The sequence below is a fragment of the Dermacentor andersoni genome, chromosome 2, assembly GCF_023375885.2.
Source record: "Dermacentor andersoni chromosome 2, qqDerAnde1_hic_scaffold, whole genome shotgun sequence".
Lineage (NCBI taxonomy): Eukaryota > Metazoa > Arthropoda > Arachnida > Ixodida > Ixodidae > Dermacentor > Dermacentor andersoni.
This window is the reverse complement of record NC_092815.1, coordinates 142,090,100-142,109,771: the sequence shown is the minus strand read 5'-3', so window position 1 is coordinate 142,109,771 and position 19,672 is coordinate 142,090,100. Positions and strand designations below refer to the sequence as shown.

The 19,672-nt window shown below is 48.1% G+C and overlaps 1 protein-coding gene across 1 annotated transcript in view; it reads left to right on the top strand.

Moving 5' to 3' along the window:
* Positions 1-19,672, top strand: part of LOC126540650 (uncharacterized) — a 55,103-nt gene that overhangs the window by 19,688 nt on the left and 15,743 nt on the right. The window contains exon 3 of the mRNA XM_055076488.1: positions 17,712-17,782. Within this exon, the coding sequence (XP_054932463.1) occupies positions 17,712-17,782 (71 nt within the window). The remainder of the gene's footprint in view (positions 1-17,711; positions 17,783-19,672) is intronic.

The following is a 19,672-nucleotide window of genomic DNA, read 5'->3' as shown; positions in this document are numbered from 1 at the left end:
AGCGCCGAACTGTTGTAGCGCCGTTTGTGGATCAGGAGGAGACGCGTCTTCCATGGCGTTGTCTGGGTGTAGTTGGCCATCCTCATCATCAACTTCGCTCGATTGACTTGTATACTTGCTCGGCTTGCCGCGGCAAGATGGCGGTCACGGCGCTTCTGAGCTTAATTTGCCTTGGTACCCGGAGATGGAGCGAGTCGCTTCAAACGTATTGCCCCTCTTGCATTGGCCCGTTGCGTCCCTGGACTCTGTGATGTCGGACGCGCCCCGCCGCCCTGATGCATGCGACGCATACGCTCAGCCTCTCTTGAGCGCCGCTTGCGTTCAGCGGCTGCCGCACGTCGCGTGTTGGGAAACACTTGTTTGGCGAGACGAGGCATTCTTCCCACACGATACCGCAAAGTAAACTGCCGCCACCGCCGTTGCCACGCCACACCCAAGCAGACGGTCGCCACGCGCTCCTCGCGACAGTGACGTCAGGGCAAACAGCGCCCAATGGGGAGGCCACCTCAAGCGCCTTACGACAGTGACTTCAGGGCGCACCGTCGAACGCACGGCCGCCACGCGTGCTGATATGATAAGCCATCCTGCGCGGCGCCGAACCACCCCGACACTCGCACTTGACGACAGTGACGTCACGCACGCGAGCCAATCAGGAGGCGGGCACCTGCGCCTAGCGACAGTGACGTCATGGCACAGAGGAGACCAATAAGGAGGCCGGAAAGCTGTGACAGTTTTGCTAACGGCACATGACCTTGACAATGAGCCATTGAAGGCTTCCGCCTTAATATATACCCACGTCGTCCTTCGTTCGTGGCGTGGTGTACGGCATTGCACGCACACTCATTTCACGCGTTTTACTTCTTCCAGTCCTACCTGGCCACAACAAATAGCTGGGAGAGAACAATCTACATAATACAGTGGTACAAAACACGGAGACTAACGCAATCCAGCACACACGACGCCTTGGCCACCGTACTAAACCCACGAAGTAACACGTGTGAGCGCACAAAACCATAACAAAGCCGCGATTGTGGTCCCAGAACATGGCCGCAGCAGCGAAAACAAAGTAAAGGAAAAAAAGGTAAATACACGTCACTTTCGCCTCACGTTCCTCCTAGCGCGCGGAGGGGGTAGGGCTTCTCAGTTTTTTCCTTCCTCTATGCTTGCCGCTCACTCAGTGACACATTCAGTGACCCATATTGGCGAAAGGGTCATTCAAGAGCGGGTCATACCTAGTGCATTGGCGCAGCTCGCCAAAGCGTTGGGGTAAAAGGCGTTCATTGAAAAGTAGCACAGACCGACTACACTTGTGGCGGAGCCTGCTAATGCGTCGGGTTTCTTTCCTTGAGGAACCCTTGCGACGTTGGTGCGATACCGCTCAACGTCGGATAAGTTTACGGGATCTTTTTCGTTATTGTCGAGGGGCACATTCCCAGTGGCACATACCTAGTTACCCAAACTGGCGTCCAAGATATTAATTGAACAGCGGCACGTGCCTACTGCACATACACAGTGATCTAAATTGTCATCGAAGAGGTTCATTAAAGGTTCGCGACTACGCACTACTCAGTGACCCAGGTAGGCGGGAAGACGGTTACATACATACATACATACATACATACATACATACATACATACATACATACATACATACATACATACATACATAAATTATGGGGTTTTACGTGCCGAAACCACTTTCTGATTATGAGGCACGCCATAGCGGATGACTCCGGAAATTTCGACAAACTGGGGTACTTCAACGTGCACCTAAATCTAAGTACACGGTTTCTTTTCGCATTCCGCCCCCATCGAAATGGGGCCGCCATGGCCGGGATTCGATCCCGCTACCTCGTACTCAGCAACCCAAAACCATAGCCACTGAGCAACCACGGCGGCTACATACATACATACATACATACATACATACATACATACATACATACATACATACATACATACATACATACATACATACATACATACATACATACATACATACATACATACATAGTTCCCCAGAAAATGCGTGAAATACCCTAAGAATGCTATCGCATTAATAGTAGTGCATCCGCCACGGCTGTAGGAGGATACCTACTAGTAAAGTAGGTACAAGCGCGCCACTACCGGCTTGCCGTTCTGGAACTATGGGAGTTCCAGGCACCTGCAAGGGGCACCCACCAGAGGGGACGTAGGAAGCATGGACCGTCACTCTTTTTAATGCGTTAGCATTCTTAGGGTACTTCATGCACTTTCTGGGTCTATCTATATCTATCTATCTATCTATCTATCTATCTATCTATCTATCTATCTATCTATCTATCTATCTATCTATCTATCTATCTATCTATCTATCTATCTATCTATCTATCTATCTATCTATCTATCTATGTTTGCATCTAACCTTTCTGCATTCCTGGGTCACTAGGTAGTCTGTGGTCTGGACACGGTAAAGCCCTTCGTACTTTGAGACAAGTTACGAGGAAAGGCCGGGAGTTTGGCCAGGAACAGCCAGCCATGCAAAAGACCCTGGGGCATACGTGGGCTTCGGAGATGAGTCGGCGCGGCCTTCCTTCCGGCGCTGTTGTTCCTGTGATGTAAACATGCGCGTGAGCTGGTGGCACTCTTGGGCTTGTCGGGCTGCTTCGCACACAGGTGGACACTCGGAAGCGTCAGGAATGTATGGAACAAGAGTGTCGATGGTATGCGAAGGCTCCCGTTCGCACAGGAGGAAGAAAGGTGAAAATCTCGTAGTATAGCTTGTATCGCGGTGCTGTATGCGAACGTATCAAAAGGAAGTACGCGGTCCCAGTCACCATGATCAGGTGCCACGCAGTACATCGCGAGCATAATACCGAGAGTTCGGTTAAACCGTTCTGTGAGCCTGTTAGTCGGCGGAAGGTATGCCGTGCCTGCTGGTAGAATGATGTGACATTCCGAAAGCAGAGCTTCGACAACTTCGCACAGGAAGGCGCGATTTCTATCACTAAGGAGCTCTTGAGGTGCGTCATGTCGAAGGATGAAGCGATGTAAGACGAAAGAGGCTACATCCCGCGCTGCAGCATTTGGTAAAGCAGCAGTTTCGGCGTAGCGTGTCAAATGGTCTGCATGAACCATGATCCATCGATTGCCCTCCGGTGTCATTGGAAGGAGGCCATAGAGGTCAACGCCGACATGATCGAAGGGTTTGGCATGACACGGAAGCGGCTGCAAGGCGCCAGACTCACGTAAAGGAGGTGATTTGCGACACTGAGGATCAAGCCAGCACCTGGCCAACGTTCGTACAAAAATGTACATTCCTCGCCACTAGTAGCGATGGCGAATCCATTCGTGTGTCTTAAATACTCCGGCGCGGCCACATTGCGGATCGTCGTGAAAGGAGGCAGAAATTTGTGATCTTAAACAGCGGGGAATGACGAGTAGGCGTCTATGGCCTTAAGAAGCGTAGTTGTGTCAGTGGAGCACCCGCTCACGAATGCCGAAAAGAACAGCTTGGCGTCGAAGGGATCGGGATACAGGGATGGTCGATGATGCACAAAGATAGGCAAAAAGAGAAGCAATCCACGGGTCACGGCTTTGTTCGGTGCCAATTGAGTTGACATACAACAGTTGAAACGAGATGACATAGAGTGTGTGAAAGTGATGCCGCTGGCCAAATCAGTAGGTAGAAGCGAACGGGACAAGGCGTCTGCGTCAGTGTGCTTGCGTCCACAGCGGTAGACGACGCGAATATCGTACTGCTGGATTCGGAGTGCCCAGCGTGCTAGGCAGCCAGATGGATCTTTCAACGTGGCCAGCCGACAAAGCGCGTGGTGATCCGTTACTACGTTAAATGGGCGGCCGTATAAATATGGGCGGAACTTGTCAGGTGCCCAAACGATAGCCAAGTGCCCTTTTTCAATCACAATGTATTTGGCTTCTGCTTTTGTCAGCGTACGACTAGCATAGGCGACAACGTATTCGAAGTAGCCGGGCTTTGTTGCGCGAGGATGGCGCCAGTTGTTAGGTGGAAATGGCGCAGAATAGATTGAGAGGCAAGACGACGCAGCGTAGGAAACACGTCGTCGCATGCAGGGGACCAGAAGGAGAGGTCTGCGCCACCGCGTAGGCGATGGGTCAAGGGTGCCATGATCGATGCGAAATTGTGTACAAAGAGCTGGAAATATGAGCAGATGTCCACAAAACTGCGAAGTCCTTTGATGTTAGTAGGCTTCGGGAACTCAACGACTGCACGAAGTTTCGCAGTCAGCTCCCTCGCAGAGAAGCGGCAGTTTTTGAGTTTGAATTGCAAGGCAGCGTTGGTTAGACACGTCAAACCATGTCTAAGGCAAATTAGGTGGGTCGGAAAATGAGGAGAGATAACCACGACATCGTCGAGGTAACGCAGACACACAGGCCACTTGAGGACACGCAGCGTATTATCTATGAGCTGTTCAAACGTGGCAGGCGCGTTGCAAAGTCCAAAGGGCATCACGTTGAATTCATATAGGTTGTCAAGTGTTATAAATGCAGTTTTTTCGCGATTGGCTTCGGCCATCGGAACCTGTAAGTATTCAGAACGCAAGTCTATAGACGAAAATAATTATCCTCCTTGAAGGCTGACAAGGGTGTCGTCGATGCGCGGCAAGGGATAGACGTCTTTGAGCGTTACCTTATTTAATCTACGGAAGTCAACGCAAAAGCGAATAGACCCGCCCCTTTTGCGATCGAGAACAATAGGAGATGCCCAGGAAGTGGAGGATGGTTGAATAACGGCATGGAGCATCATATCGTAGACTTGGTTGTTAATGACGCGTCGTTGTTCGGCAGAGACGGGGTACGGTCTTTGACGCAACGGCTGATGTAAACCGGTGTCAATGTAGTCCTGCCCTTCCAACGTTCGGCCCCGTTGCGGCTGAGAGATATCGAAATAATTTCTAAAGTGGTGTAGAAGTTGAAAAACTCGGAATGTTCGACAAAGGTTAGTGTAATGGCGATGGAACTCGAGAACATGTCACTCGACGACTCTTCAAAGGTTGAAAGCGCATGTAGTTCGGTGGAATCAATATGGCAAGATTCGTCTGGCACGGTAACCAAGCACGAAGAGTCAAGGTGTTTCACGCGGCCGAGACATTCGTCGATAAGCAGCGCGACGTAACAGACGCAGAAACGGGATTGTATACAAAAATATTGCTGAGGCCGGCGGCGATGTGAAGCGTTTCCAAAGGCAGTGGAATGGCTTTGCGACTCATAATGATGGCAGACGGTGTAAAGAAGACCGTAGCATCGGTGATGGCGGCACTGAAGACTGGTACAAGGGCAAAAGAGCCAGGCGGAATGTCGGTGTCCTCGCGCACGACCAGTTTAGGCGGCTCATCAAGAGCGTCGTGGAATGGTGCGTCACACAGCGGCGAAAATTCTTCAGCCCTCGCGCAGTCAATGACGGCATTATGACGGGATAGGTGGTCCCACCCAAGGATGACGTCATGTGATCAGACAGAAAAAACACACAATAAACTCGACAGTGAACAGAATTGCTTGTATAAGCACACAGGCAGTACGGGCTGCACGAGGTGTAACTTCCTGCGTGCTGGCCGTGTGAAGCGACAGTCGAGAGAGCGTCGTCGTCACCTTCTGCAGCGAGCGGCAGAGCTTGGCGGCTATAACAGGAATGGAGGCGCTGGTGTCGACACGCAAAAAGTAGAAACGCCTTCTACAAATATTGCCACCATGTTAGCAGGAGAGGAGCGAGGACTTGGGCAGTTCCTAGGAGGATATAAAAAAAGTTTGCTGGAGTGGAAGGGATGCTCTTCAAGTGAAGCCAGCGCCGCCATATTGTAATGGGCAGAAAGCTCGGCGGTCGCCGGATCGGGCGCAGCGACGGCAGTACACGGGGATGTTTCCTGGACAAAGGTGCCTCTGCAGCACCTTCGTATGCGTGCAGCCCGATTGCAACGAGCATGGTTTAATCCTGCGTGTTGGATGCACTATGCTCGCCAGCACAAAATTTAAGTTGGCCCACCCTCAATTGCGAAGTTGGGCCACTCCCGAATTTCAGTTGGCCCATCTCCAAATTTCAAGTTGGCCCATACCCAAATTTCAGTTAGCACACCCCTAAATTTCAAGTTGGCCCACCCACAATTGTCAAGATGGGCCACCCCCTAATTTACTTAGTCCACCCGGAATGGTCACGTTGGCCCACGCCCAAATTTCATTTTAGTAGTAGTGATCATTTGCCGGGAAAAACGGCAACGAAGGCGCACGCTATGCTACCTGGCCGGTTTCGATCCTGCCCACCGCACAATGGCTGCGGGCGCTTTCACTGTCGTCTATGAGTAGGTATCGGTGGCGTCCACTCCAGTATATTTTTTTGATATCCTCCTAGGGCAGTTCGAAGACGGCGCAATCTTGCTTCTTAAACTGCGGCACTTAGTTTTCCTGGTCGGACGGTGCGGTTCGGTGACGCATTGCGGTGAGCGATATTTGATGAGATGGTGAGCGGCGCGACGGAAATTCAGTGAGGTCAGCACAAACATACCACTGGGATGGACCCGTGACTGATTGGCGCATGTGCTAACTGCCATACTGGAACGGCCGGGAAGCGTTGCTGGAAGTTTGAAGGCGACGGCGGCAATAGCGAGCGACGTGACCAGGAGTGCAGCAGGCGTAACAAATGGGACGATTGTCAGGCGTGCGCCAAATATTGCTTACTCTCGGCTCTGCCCAATATGCAGTAGGAGGGAGAGGTGTAGCTAACTGTTGTAGGGTCGAGAAAGGCCGCTGGTGAGGCCTGCGCACTATCTGCGCATAGGGATGAGGCATAGCTACAGGCTGTACTGCCCGCGTGTAGGTAGGAGGCGCGGCCACAGATGGCTGCTGGTGAGCGGCGGGAACAGCTTGTGCGACCTCATCGTTAATGACAGGGCTGATAATTGGAGGCAGACGACAGGACGGCTTCTTAGTCAAGGGGATCAAGGAAAGTTGACGGGCAACTTCCTCGCGCACAAGATCTTTAATCTGCTGAAGCAGTAGAGGGTGTTCGGAAACGGTAACGACACTCGACAGCGATCTGCGGTTGACTGAGGCTGCCGAGTCTGGGTGCGTTGCTTCAACTCATCGTAGCTCTGACATAAGGTGATGACTTCAGAAACGGTGCGCGGATTCCTGGCCAGGTGCACCTGGAATGTGCCGTCATCGATGCTTTTGGGGATGTGCTGAATTTTATCAGCTTCGGCCATGGCGGCGTCGACATGTTTACAAAGGTCGACGACTTCTTCAATGTGGCTCGTGAAAGTTTCACAAGTCTGCTGTGCAAGGGCTCGCAAGCACAATTCAGCGCGTAGTCGGCGGACAGCAGGTCACCTAAACACTTAAGTGAATGACGTCTTGAAAATTCACCAGGTCGGGATGTCGCTTTCGTGGTTATGGTGCCAGAGTTGGGCAACGCCAGTGAGATGAAACATGACGTTGGTGAACTTCGCGGCGTCGTCCCACTTGTGATGTGCGCTCACCCTTTCGTACGACGTAAACCACTCATCCATGTCGGTGTCATCTGAACCGCTGAAGACCTTCGGATAGCGTTGCCAAGGAACCCTGATGCAGACGACGGACCGGGCCGAAGGCGTCGGCGGGTCTCTGGTGGCGATGATGGGCGGTAGAGCTTGGGTTAGAAGTTCCAGGGTGCAAGCGACGGGGCGATTCCAACAGCCTCCACCAATAGATAAGTGATTCATTGGAGGTGTCCTTCAAGGGAGCTACGAGTTCAAAGAGCGGCGATGCAGTGAGACACACCGTCTCGAAACACACCAGCGACCAGCAGCGCGAGCCGAGCGTTGGCGATACAAATTAGAGCAAGCTGGATTATGGCGGATTGAGGTAGAGTTGTGGAGGACACGTGGCAATGTATGACGTCATATATCACGGGCGTAAGCCATTAGAAAAGTCATAATGATATCGCAATCAAATCACTTAAGGATACTTAGATGATTAAATTTTTTGAACATCATGTGTGTGTGTGTGGGGGGGGGGGGGGTTGACAGTCACTTAAGTACGCTTACTTGATTTCAAGGCAAAAAGATGAGTAGTTGTCTAAGTTATCACCTTAAATTAAAATTCCACCTTTATCCACCTTGCTATAATTTGTACCAACCTTAATCCACCTAAATCCGTCCTAATCCACCTTAATACTATTTTGATATTTGGCCAGGTCGGCTTTTTTGGGGTGTGGGTCACGGCTGTTCACCGTGCAATTCCGCAGTGCGAGCTGCAGCAGATCCAGCGCCGGGAAAATGACGTGATCACTTGATCGTGTGTGTTTTGGCGCCATAGGATGGCAACGCAAGACTGACGCCTGATCTTCGCTTCATGTGAGCATGTAAGGCTTTCTCTATAAAAACGTTGCCGGCCTGTTAATGAGGCTCCTGTGTACATGTATGCCAAATATTAATGCCAAAGCATTACATGTCCTATAAGGCACAAACGCCGGCCTTGTAGGCAAAGAATGGTACCAAAGATCATCATCATCAGTGACGTCATCAGCGTCTTGTATCACGTCAGTAGTAATACAGAATTAAAGTTGGAACAAGTTAGAGTAAAGGGAATTAAGGTGAAGTAAAGGGAATGAAGGTGAATTAAGGTCAATTAAGTTAGATTAAGGTTGGTACGAATTACGACAAGACGGATTAATGTGCATTAAGGTGATTAAGTGGATTAGGGAATAACAAATATTCAGCCTTAGAATAGAGGGATGAAGATGACAGAGGCAATGAACGAAAGCGTAACTACAGTTTCTTCAGGAGCAGCAATTGTAAAAGGTAAGGCGTCAAGCCAACTAGTAGGTAAGCAATCCCAAGTAACCAAAGGCCTCGCAAAGAAACGACTAATATTGGAAGTATACAACTCAATATATCAGAATTCGCGCAACTGTCAAAACTGATCAACAAGGAGAAAGTAAGGAATATTAGAAATTATAACATAAGAAAGACTAAGAAAGCAGTAAAAAATGGACACAGCATGAAATCTACAAAAAGAAAACTGGGCATAGGATACGCCAAGATGTGTGCACTTAAAGACAAGAAAGGTAATATCATCAGCAATTTCGAAGATATAGTAAAAGCAGCAGAATTCTATACTGACCTATAGATTGCCCAGAGCAGCCACAATGCCTCCATTCGAAGTAGTAATGAACATGTTACAGAGGCTCCTTCTATATCTAGAGTAGGAGTAAGAAGGATCTTGCAACACATGAAACGTCGAAAAGTGACAGGAGAAGATGGAATAACGGTCGATTTAATCAAAGATGAAGGAGACATCATGCTTGCTTGCGGCGCTTTATACGGAATGTCTCACGACTTCAGGCGTCCCAGAGAACTAGAAGAATGCTAACATTATACTAATCCACAAAAAGAGAGACGGTAATGAATTGAAAAATTATAAACCCATTAGCTTACTTCCAGTAGGTTATAAAATATTCACCAAAACAATTTCCAACAGAATAAGGGCAACACTTGACTTCAATCAACCAAGAGAACAGACTGGCTTTAGACAGGGAGGCTCAACAATGGATCACATCCATGTCATCAATCAGGTAATCGAGAAATCTGCAAAGTACAATCAGCTGCTCTATATGGCTTTCATAGATTCATAGATTACGAAAAGGCATTTGATTCAGTAGAGATAGCAGCAGTCATAGAAGCATTACGTATTCAAGGAGTGCAGGAGGCTTACGTAAATATCCTGGAAAATATAAACAAACATTCCGCAGCGACCTTGATTCTCCGCAAGAAAAGTAGAAAGATACCTATAAAGAAATGGGTCAGGCAAGGAGACACAATCTCTCCAATGCTATTCACTGCATGCTTGGAAGAAGTATTCAAGCTATTAAAGTGGGAAAGCTCGGGAGTGAGTATCAACGGCGAATAGCTTAGCACCCTTCGGTTTGCAGATGACATTGTCCTGTTCAGCAACACTGGTGACGAGTTAAAACAAATGATTGAGGACCTTAGAAGAGAGAGTGTAACAGCAGGGTTGATATGCAGAAGACAAAGATAAGGATCAATACTCTGTCAAAGGAACAAGATCGTCAGTCATCTAGAGTCTGTGAAGGAGTAAGTTTATCTAGGTCAATTTGTCACAGGGGACCGTAATCACAAGAAGGAAATTTACAGAAGATTAAAAATGAGTTGGAGTACTTACAGCAGCTTACCACTATCATTGAAAAGAAAGGTGTAATAAATGCATTCTACCGGTGCTAACATATGGGACACAAACGGAGATTGACAAAGAAGCTCGAGAGCAAGTTAAGCACCGCGCAAAGAGCGATAGAACGAAGAATAATAGGCGTAATGATAAGAGCCAGGAATAGAGCTGTGGGGACCAGAGAGCAAACGGGGATAGCCGATATTCTAATTGACATTAAGAGAAAAAAGTCGAGCTGGGCAGGCCATGTAATACACAGATTCGATAACCGTTGGACCATTAGGGGGACAGAATGGTTGCCAAGAGAAGCGAAGCGCAGTCGAGGATGGTAGAAGACTAGGTGGGGTGATGAAATTAGGAAATTCGCAGGCGCAAGTTGGAATTGGTTTGCGCAGAACAGAGGTAATTGGAGATCGCAGTGAGAGGACTTCTTCCTGCAGTGTAAATAAAATATGCTCATGATGGGGCGAAGGTCAGTTAAGGTTGGTACAAATTAGAGCAAGGTGAACAAAGGTGGAATAATGTGGATTAAGGTTGGTACGTATTAGAGCAAGGTGGATTAGAGTTGTGGAGGACACGTGACAATGTATGACGCCACGTATCATAGACGTGCGGCGGCCGTATTTCGATGAAGGTGAAATGCGAAGACGCCTGTGTACATAGATATATAGGTGTATTAGAGGCTCGATTGCGTAACATTTCAACGACACACACAGAAGAGAAACACACAACACAGAGCGCTACTTGCAACTATCGTTTTATTCCCTTGTTAATGGAATAAATACTGGAAGATACTCGGGGGAGGGGGAGGAGGGTAACAACAAAAACAAAAAGATTTTTACAAACATGGCCATCCACCAATGCCAAGCCAGCTTTGTCATGCGATCATTTTTGGCATCGCAAAAAAAGAACCACGATACAAAATTCCAGATTAGCGCGTGAGGAAATCTATTTTCTTTGCACTAAGGGAGACTGATAGCATGCTCACGCACATACTTTCCAAACATGCAATCTCAGCGGCTTTGATTATTTCTCGCGTCATTTGGCAGCCATCTTTGCTCCGAATCTTGCATTTCTTAAAGAACGGCTGACATCCGCAATCTCTACAATGTTTCCCAAGGTTACCATGCATACCTTGTTTAGCGCAAAACTTTCTTTCTTGTGTCTGTCGTTTTGCGGTAAACAAAGTATCCATGGATTCGCACCAACTAGCCCGCCAACGCATTGTGCTGAAGTATCCCAAGGTGTCCGGCGACTGCTTTTGAAACGTTAAAGTCAGGCTTCTTTAATATTTCATTCAAACATCGTCCAGTCTGTCCGATATAGTTTCTGCCGCACTGAAGTGGAATAGAATATACCACTCGCTTAGTGCAGTCGACGAACTTTTTTCTGTGTTTTGTTGACAAAGATGGCAAAGCTGGCTTGGCATTGGTGGATGGCTATGTTTGTAAAAATCTTTTTGTTTTTGTTGCTGCCCTCCTCCCCCCTCCCCCGAGTATCTTCCAGTATTTATCCCATTGACAAGGGAATAAAACGATAGTTGCAAGTAGTGCTCTAGTGGTGTGTGTTTCTCTTCTGTGTGTGTCATCCAAATGTTGCGAAATCGAGCCTCTAATATGCTATACCAACACGCCCAGTCCTCAACCTTAGATCTAGGTGCACGTTAAAGAACCCCAGGTGGTCAAAATTTCCGGAGTCCCCCACTACGGCATGCCTCATGATTAGAAAGTTGCTTAGGCACGCAAAACCCCCTAATTTAATTTATAATTTTAATTATCGACGTGACCAATTACTTAGAGAAGTCACAATGCTTTCGCATTCAAATCACGTGAGGATATTTAAGTGATGGTAAATTTTCCCCACTGCATGCCACAGGGAATTTACAGGCTCCTGTCAAAAGCATCCGCAATGTCGTTGTCGAAAGCACTTGACCCACCATACGCTATTGGCTGATTTCGTGATCGCGAGAACATTCTCAAGAATACATAATTACTAATTTTGAGATAAATAAATAAAAATATACCGCACTTCCAAGCTAACGTTAGCTAAGGTGCTCAAAGAAACAAAAGGTAAAAAAAGGATGGCGCTGGATACCATGATAAAACTTACGGTGTTAGGTTGCCAGAAGTCTGCGGACCCAACTTACGTAGGTCTTCAGATCACATCTTGCACCGTGATTTTATTGCGATAGCAATGACACTCCATGCGAATTTCTGCTATCGGCGTCTTTGTCACCGTGAGGTTCTGTATCAGTGAAAGCTTTGAGGGTGAGCTGGCGAATGCGTTTCAATATCGCGTGCGCGAGCGAAGAACGAGGCCTGGATGCGTGCCCTCTCCGGTCGTGCGCGGAACAGGAGCAACACTCTCTGGCAGGAAGGTCAGGCGAGGGCGGAAGGGACTACGCCTCCGGCGGCTGCTAGAGTGGCTCGATGTCCTGCTCCCCCGCCGCTACGTACAGAGTGGAGACAACCGCGGCGTCTTCTATGGCGTTGACCACGCGACTGGCGGACGCCGTAGTAGACTTTGCCGGCGCTTGCGTATCCTGAAAGAGATCTGCGACGTGGCCAAAGTGCGCGCCCACGCCGGCCTCATCTTAAAAGCAATCTTCGATGTTTGTAGAGTGCGCGAAGTGCCGGTAACTTCGTATGCACTTTGCTTTCGACGTTTCGTTCACGTTGAAGCGACAGATGCACGGAGCTCAATTGGCTCGCGGCTGCTGGCGTAATTTCTAACTCCAGCGTTTTCACTGACAGTTTCCGCTGTCATCGAGTGATATGCCTTCACGTTTACCTTTGCGCGCCTGACGCCGTGCTGGTTAATTTAGTTAAGACAAGTTGATTGGGCGGTTGGTTTGAATGCATGATAGCAGGTGTGAGACTCAAGAATTGAGGACGTAGAAAAAGGCAGACACACAAAGACAGCGCTGTCTCTGTGTGTCTGTTTCTTCTATCATTGTTAATTTAGTTAGTAAGCGAACGTTTACAAGTTTATACGGCCGATAAAACTATCAGCTCATTTGCTGCCGTAAAAGGTGCTTCGCCTTTCGTGCGGAACTGCGAATTTCTTTTATTTTCTCTCCCGTTAGGCAGCTTGACAAAGGTTAACTCGCACACCTAATATAGAGAGGGAACCTAGAGCAGACGATATAGTGAACGTAGAGTAGAATACAAGAGAATGTAGAATAAGTACAGTATAGAAGTAGAGCAGGTGAAGACGTTTGCTATCTCAAAAAAAAAAAAAAAAAAAGAAAAAGAAATTGGAGGACGCTTAAGCTGGCTTTTAAGGGTGGAACGCAATGACATTCAGAGATCCCTGAGTGCTTCTCACGCTTCCCGACAACTGCAGCGTATCTAACCGTAATGTTTAGGCGAAACGTTCGCGTCGAACGCTATGCACGAAGGCGGGCTTTCTAGTCGAAATGCGGCCTCTTCCATGGGCCGCGATGCGGTGGAGGCGAGCGCCATCTGGAAGTGTTTCAAGGAAGCGGGCGCGCCGCTCCATGGACTGTGAGAAAGTTACGCGCTGGCGTGCGCAAATGGCGGACGCCGTCTCCGGTCTGTGCATTGTAGAGACGCTGGAAAAACGGTTTGTTTGAGTTTTCGCGTAACAGAATTATGTTTTCTCGTATATTCAAATTGCAATCCGAGAGCTATCATGTCTGCAGGTTGTGTGTAAGTCATAGTTTACGATTTTTCCACGTATTTTAGCTTGAAAAATTCAATTAGTTCAGCGAATGGCTTGCGTCACATGAACGGCCTGGCTATGTGTGGTTCGAGAATTACCTTGCCGAAACGACATGCGAGACATCACGCCGACGCGGGGCACCGCCGCCGACGCCAGGTTTTCTGCGACACGGGATCCTCAACACTACCACGTTAAAAATACAGAAAAATCATCTATTGTTTACGCTGTGCGTGGCCTCCGAGATGCATGCTGCGTAGCATAGTCTATCGCGGCCGCCACTGGGGGCCGCGACGGGCCCTTCCGCCACCGCGACGCTCAACTTTTGGCCAGGGCTTTGCCCTCTTGGCTTTGCTCTGTAGCTTCCTGCGCACTAGCGAAGACGAAAATAGAGAGAAAGCCGGGTATCTGTGCGATAACTGCACTTGTGGAATGATTCGACAAATTTTGGAGGCAGGAGATCCGTGGGACGACGCACTTTAAAGGGTGCTGAACCACCCCTCAGGCTTGGTAAAAGAATCATGAGCTATTCCACTCTGTGAAGCTGGATGGCCAGCGAAGCTGTTTAGCACACGACACAGAGTAGACACAGAATATTGAACAAAGGTACGAACTCATTTACCCCGATTTTAATACATTCGCGTTGACGACGCGACCGCCGCCCCGAGGAGCCGGAGGAAACTAGACACACGTGATGTTTCGATGGGACCGCCACCACGGGACAGCGAAAGAAAAGACAAATAGACACGCAAGCGCTTACAACGCCGACAAACAGAGGGCAGTGCGAACGTAGACATGACCGATGCTGGTTACAGTGTAGCATGTGTTCCTAGCTTAATATGTGATGCGGATTCTATTTGGACCCAATATATCACAATTACTTTTGCAAGTTGTAGGAGCGCTTGTAGCCTTGCTTGCTGATCGGTGGTAGCCCCTGCCTTACGGAGGTATGAGCCATTGCTGATAATTGTAGATGCTTGTTTTGAGGATGTTCTTTAATGAAACGTGCGCTGCTCGCTACGTTGTACGCGTGATTCCAATGACTGCATGCACTGCTCGCTTCACTTTGCTGAGTGCCTGTAGCCTCTCCATTGCGAGGGGGATAAAACACCGCATATTTGCTTGCTTAGGGAGGTACGAGCCATTGCTGATGATGATAAATTTTGCTGACGCACACGAAAGAATACACGGAACCCTGGCCGTATACAGCATCGCTGTAAAAGTATAGTCCGCGGGTAGCGTACGGTGTCGTGGATATCTCAGCAAGTTTTGCTTTCATGCCCGCTGCGTGGAGCTCGCAAGCGGAACGCGAAGTCACCTTTCTAACGCTCTGTTGTCAACAGAAGCGTGCTCCTCAAGCTCTTCTGGACGCTTTCTTGTGTAATGAAGCCGATTTCGATACGCGGCTGCTATCGGCCAATAACTGACATCAAAAATTAGGATGTTTCGACCAGTCCACTTCTTCCTATTGTTACTGTGTGTATTTATTGACGAAGTTTATTAAACAGGATGAAGTAAGTGAAAATCCGCTTTCCAATTTCGATAATAATTGCTTCAGGTCGAAGCCAACTATCCTCTGCTCACGCTCGGCCGCGGCAACCCGCGCAGGAATTAAACTTTCGCCACCCTTGTTGTTGGTGTCGTAACCGTCGGGTCTCGCTGATTTCGATTAGTAATGAGAACTCAACTAGTCTCGAACCACTTTAAACTAAGACGAAGCTTTTGCTTTGGCTCAACTCCGATGCTGCCGATTCAAACACATGTAAAACACAGAAACGCTTTTCTGAGATAACCTCTGAAATAAAATTTGTTGCATTTGAGAGAGAAAGGTAAATTCTAGAGACTGTTGCAAGCATAATTTTGACTCAGGGCATGAACTTTTTAATGGCATATTCAAAAATTTCTAAGTTTGAAAACAATAGCAGCACGATGTTTACAAATTCATAGCCCTGCACCTAGAACAGATACCGCATTTCTGTAAACTGCATCCATTACAGTATCCAAAGAGGACAAATTTGATAGGCCAATTTATGTCTTATGTGAATTTGTTACATTGTTTAAAAGGGTTTTGCAAGAGTGCTATTCACAATTTAGAGGTCTATTTGAGAGCCAAGTATAATATATCAATTTTGTGCGCTTTAGGTGTACTAGTAGGTGCAATTAAGAGAATGGTGATATCGTTTTTCATTGATGAGTTAGAATTGCAAACTTATTAGTTTCGTTTCCCGAAAATTTGCGATTTTTGTCACTTTTTATGAAAATAATTGACGACCTAAATAAAAATTCGCTACCCACAGTAAATAGGTTTAACTTTTCTTTTAAATGCAACAAGCGTCATCCAATTTGGTGCTGTAGTTGCCGAGAAAAACGATTTCTCCTTTCCCATCTATTTAGATAGCAGACCTCGAGCTAGCGCGCGCTCACTCCTGGCCGCTCCGAGTAAGACGCGTTGGCATACTTGGCAGATCGAGCTGTTGATAGCGCTTCAAAAATGCGCAAGGTGGATCCGTCAGTCAAACTGGTGCAGGTCAAAGCCGGTTCGCATCGCGTAGCACAGCCAGACAGGAGCACATAAGCGCGAGCGCGCACTCTAGCCCTGTCGTGCAGAAAGCAAACGCTGCAGTTGCATGTATTAGCGGTCTGCTACGTAGCGTATACGTAGCGTATAGATACTACAGCCACCGCGGGGTGCCGTGACCAATCCGCTGGCAGAGCGCACTGCGGCTCGGTGACGACAACCACGTTTGAGTCGCGTCAGGTTTTAACGCTAGGGAGTCGTCGGCACCGAAATCGGGAAGTAGTGGCGTCTACGTGAACATCGAAAATCAAACTTGAGCTGCGCGCATTGGTGACGGTAAGTAAGGCGGAGCGTTGGGGGCACGCCTCTTTCCGCTGTAGCCTTCGCAGTGCCAGGCATTCAAGAAAAGGAGCCGAAGTAGCGTGAAGGGGGTATTTCATTGACAGTAACTCCGCTTTTGCTGAACGTACTGATATTCTTTTAGCGGCAAAGCATTTCTGAAATAGCCTATTTTCGCTTCAAATGCGTTTCTACGCTTCGATAAAAAGTGGTTCAGGGCCTCTTAATTTCGACCCACCAAGCGGCCATGCGAAAGGCGGGAGAAACGGCGGAGGCAAGGCAGGAAGAAACACGAAGAAAGTTTTGCTTTAATATTACACATCGATGGGCGGGACCGAAACGGGCTCCCCCACACAAAAGCTCAATGCTCTCCCGAATATGTCAAAAGGTGCATGCCTACTTGTTTCGTGCCAACGCTAACTAAACCTCTGGGGGGATAGATGCGTACTTTCATGTGTGAAAGCGAGAATTTCTTTAAGAAAGCGAGAGAACGTGCGCGCGTGCCTCGAAGCCATACGGTTGGGACGCCTGCATAATTGCCGCGTTCGACGCGTCGCATATAGAAACAAGCTCCTCGCAAAGAGCGCTACAGTTTTTCCCCATATTAATTGTACCACCTTCAGGGGTCGGTTCAAGTCGTAACAACAACATGTTCTAAGGTTTCTTTGCTTAATTACATTAAATCAGCGGCCATTTTATCACCGTCGTCAGCGCAACTGATGTCATCCCCTTTCTTCTGTCATCATAGAGTCGCTCGCTTCACATACACAATTGCTCAGCTTACACAAAAACGTTGGTCTGGCAACGATATGCGGAACACGAAACAATGCAGGATAGGCAGTTATCTGCAACGTGCTTCGCGTAACATCGATTCCATCAGTGCGTGTAATCTGTGTAGTAGAAAAAAAAAGCTGTTTCCTTGATTGTGTCGTACCGCAAAAGTTTTGCGTCACTGAGGATACTAGTTCTCCTTTAAACACCGGCAATCTGTTCGCAGACTTAATTTTGGTGGAGCAGGCAAAGATTGACCATCACTTCCTGAAAAAGTCGAAGAAGACTACGGCTCAGGTAAGAGGGCAACAGTTTGTTGTCTTCGCGGATGCGTAAAGCGTGCCAGCAAATTCTCCCGAATGTTTCGTAATGTTTCCGAATTTGGGCTCATTTTACGATTTTAATAATGTTGTGTCAAGTTTTACGAAAGAAAAGAAAAACACTTTTGTTCGCCCATATTCGCTCTTCTATCACCGAAGGTTCCGTTGCAAGTCTTCTAATGATGAAAGAACGCGTGAATCATTTGTTTCGAGCAAGTTTATACAGAGAAATCCCGGAAACAGGGAAAATCGGCAACAGCAAAGTAACTGAAAAAGCCACTGTGATCTAAAAACGTATTTCTGGTTCTACTTGTGTTGCTTGTCATATATGCTAAGTTAGTGGGTGCTCACGAGTTGAGTGTAACGCTAAATCATCGTTAATGAAGCGCATCTGTATTTCTTACAAGCTTTCAAATAGTTCTTACTATGTTAACCAAGAATACCAGCTGGCATGCCTGGTAAGCAAGTGAATACGGGATAGTGGTTCTTGTGAATGATACTGATAAACTCCTACTTATTTCTTGTCACAACCAATTGAGATCAACAGATAATGAAACCATGTAAAGCAAACGGGAAATTATCTGTTGCGTTAATTAAAGTTTAGGTATGATAACCTAAGCGGAAATGAAAGTGGAGTGAAAAACAAGTTATCGCTGGTGGGAGCCGAACCCACACCTTAACCGTTATGCGTGCGTGGTTATACCAATCGAACGATGGCGGCGACTAATACCACGTCAACATTCTTGGTTATTTATGTAGGCGTACAAAATCTAACCCGTAGATCAGCAGTTAGCGGCACTCATGATCATGGCGGCAGATGTGGAACATCATTTTACCGGTGGCGCCACATTGTACGCAAACTATAAAAGCAAGCAGCTGATCAATAAACCCCCGTATGCTACCTGAAGGTATCAACGCTGGCAGAAACGAGACCCTTGCTATGCAATAAACGAGAAGGAGCGGAACCGATGGGCCCGAATTTTACATGAGTTCAATAGATAATGAAGCCAAAGAAAGCATAGGGAAGTTATTTTTTCTTTTATTTGAAGTGCAAGAATGATTGTTTCTGCCGCATCGGCAAGCATAGGAGAGGATTTGAATTGTTCAGGTACCCAAGGAAGAGCGTCAGGAGCGCTGCGCCGATGAAACACAGCGGGACAGAGGCTATGGGGAATGAATATCGTGCGGGAAAAGCGCACGGCGTTAGCGCCGCGTTAACGCAGCAACATCATGGAACGGTGGGATACTACGATCGGCAAACTGTGCGGGCCGGTTGCTGTCATGTCGGTAGTCAAAAACAGGGCGAGGAGATGATGGCGGGTACTAGCGGGAAATGTATCCCTCACAGTTGCTGTTATAACAGATGGGCTTGCCGTCCCGCGTTTTCCACTGCGCCGGATCACCTGCGACTTTGTGAAAGTTTGCAACCGACAGGGGAGTTCTTTCGAAGCGGCGTGCCGGCAACCAGCCGGTTTGCCAAATAGGGCACGAAGTTTCCGCTTACATACATGCAAGCTGATCAGGTCTTCCTTGTAAGTCTAAAAAAAGGTGCGTTGTTACGACCTGCCTGCGGGGGCTGACGATCTTCGGACAAGCGACCTCCGAACCCTTCCCAGCCCACTGCGACGACTCGCTTTTTAAAGATAACAATGCGCCGACTCAACAGCCCGACGGCGCCGGCCTGTCTCGCCACGTTCGGTGGGCCGAGTATTGTTAGTCGATTCGCTGTCGGCTTCACGGTTTGCTTGGAGCGGAGGAACTCCTGGAAGGGGATGTTTTGCGTTGCTTTCCTACGGGCCCCAGAGGTCGTCACAGGCAATGGACAGACGCGGCGGCTACTGACTGACTGCGGGGTCAGCTCTGGGAT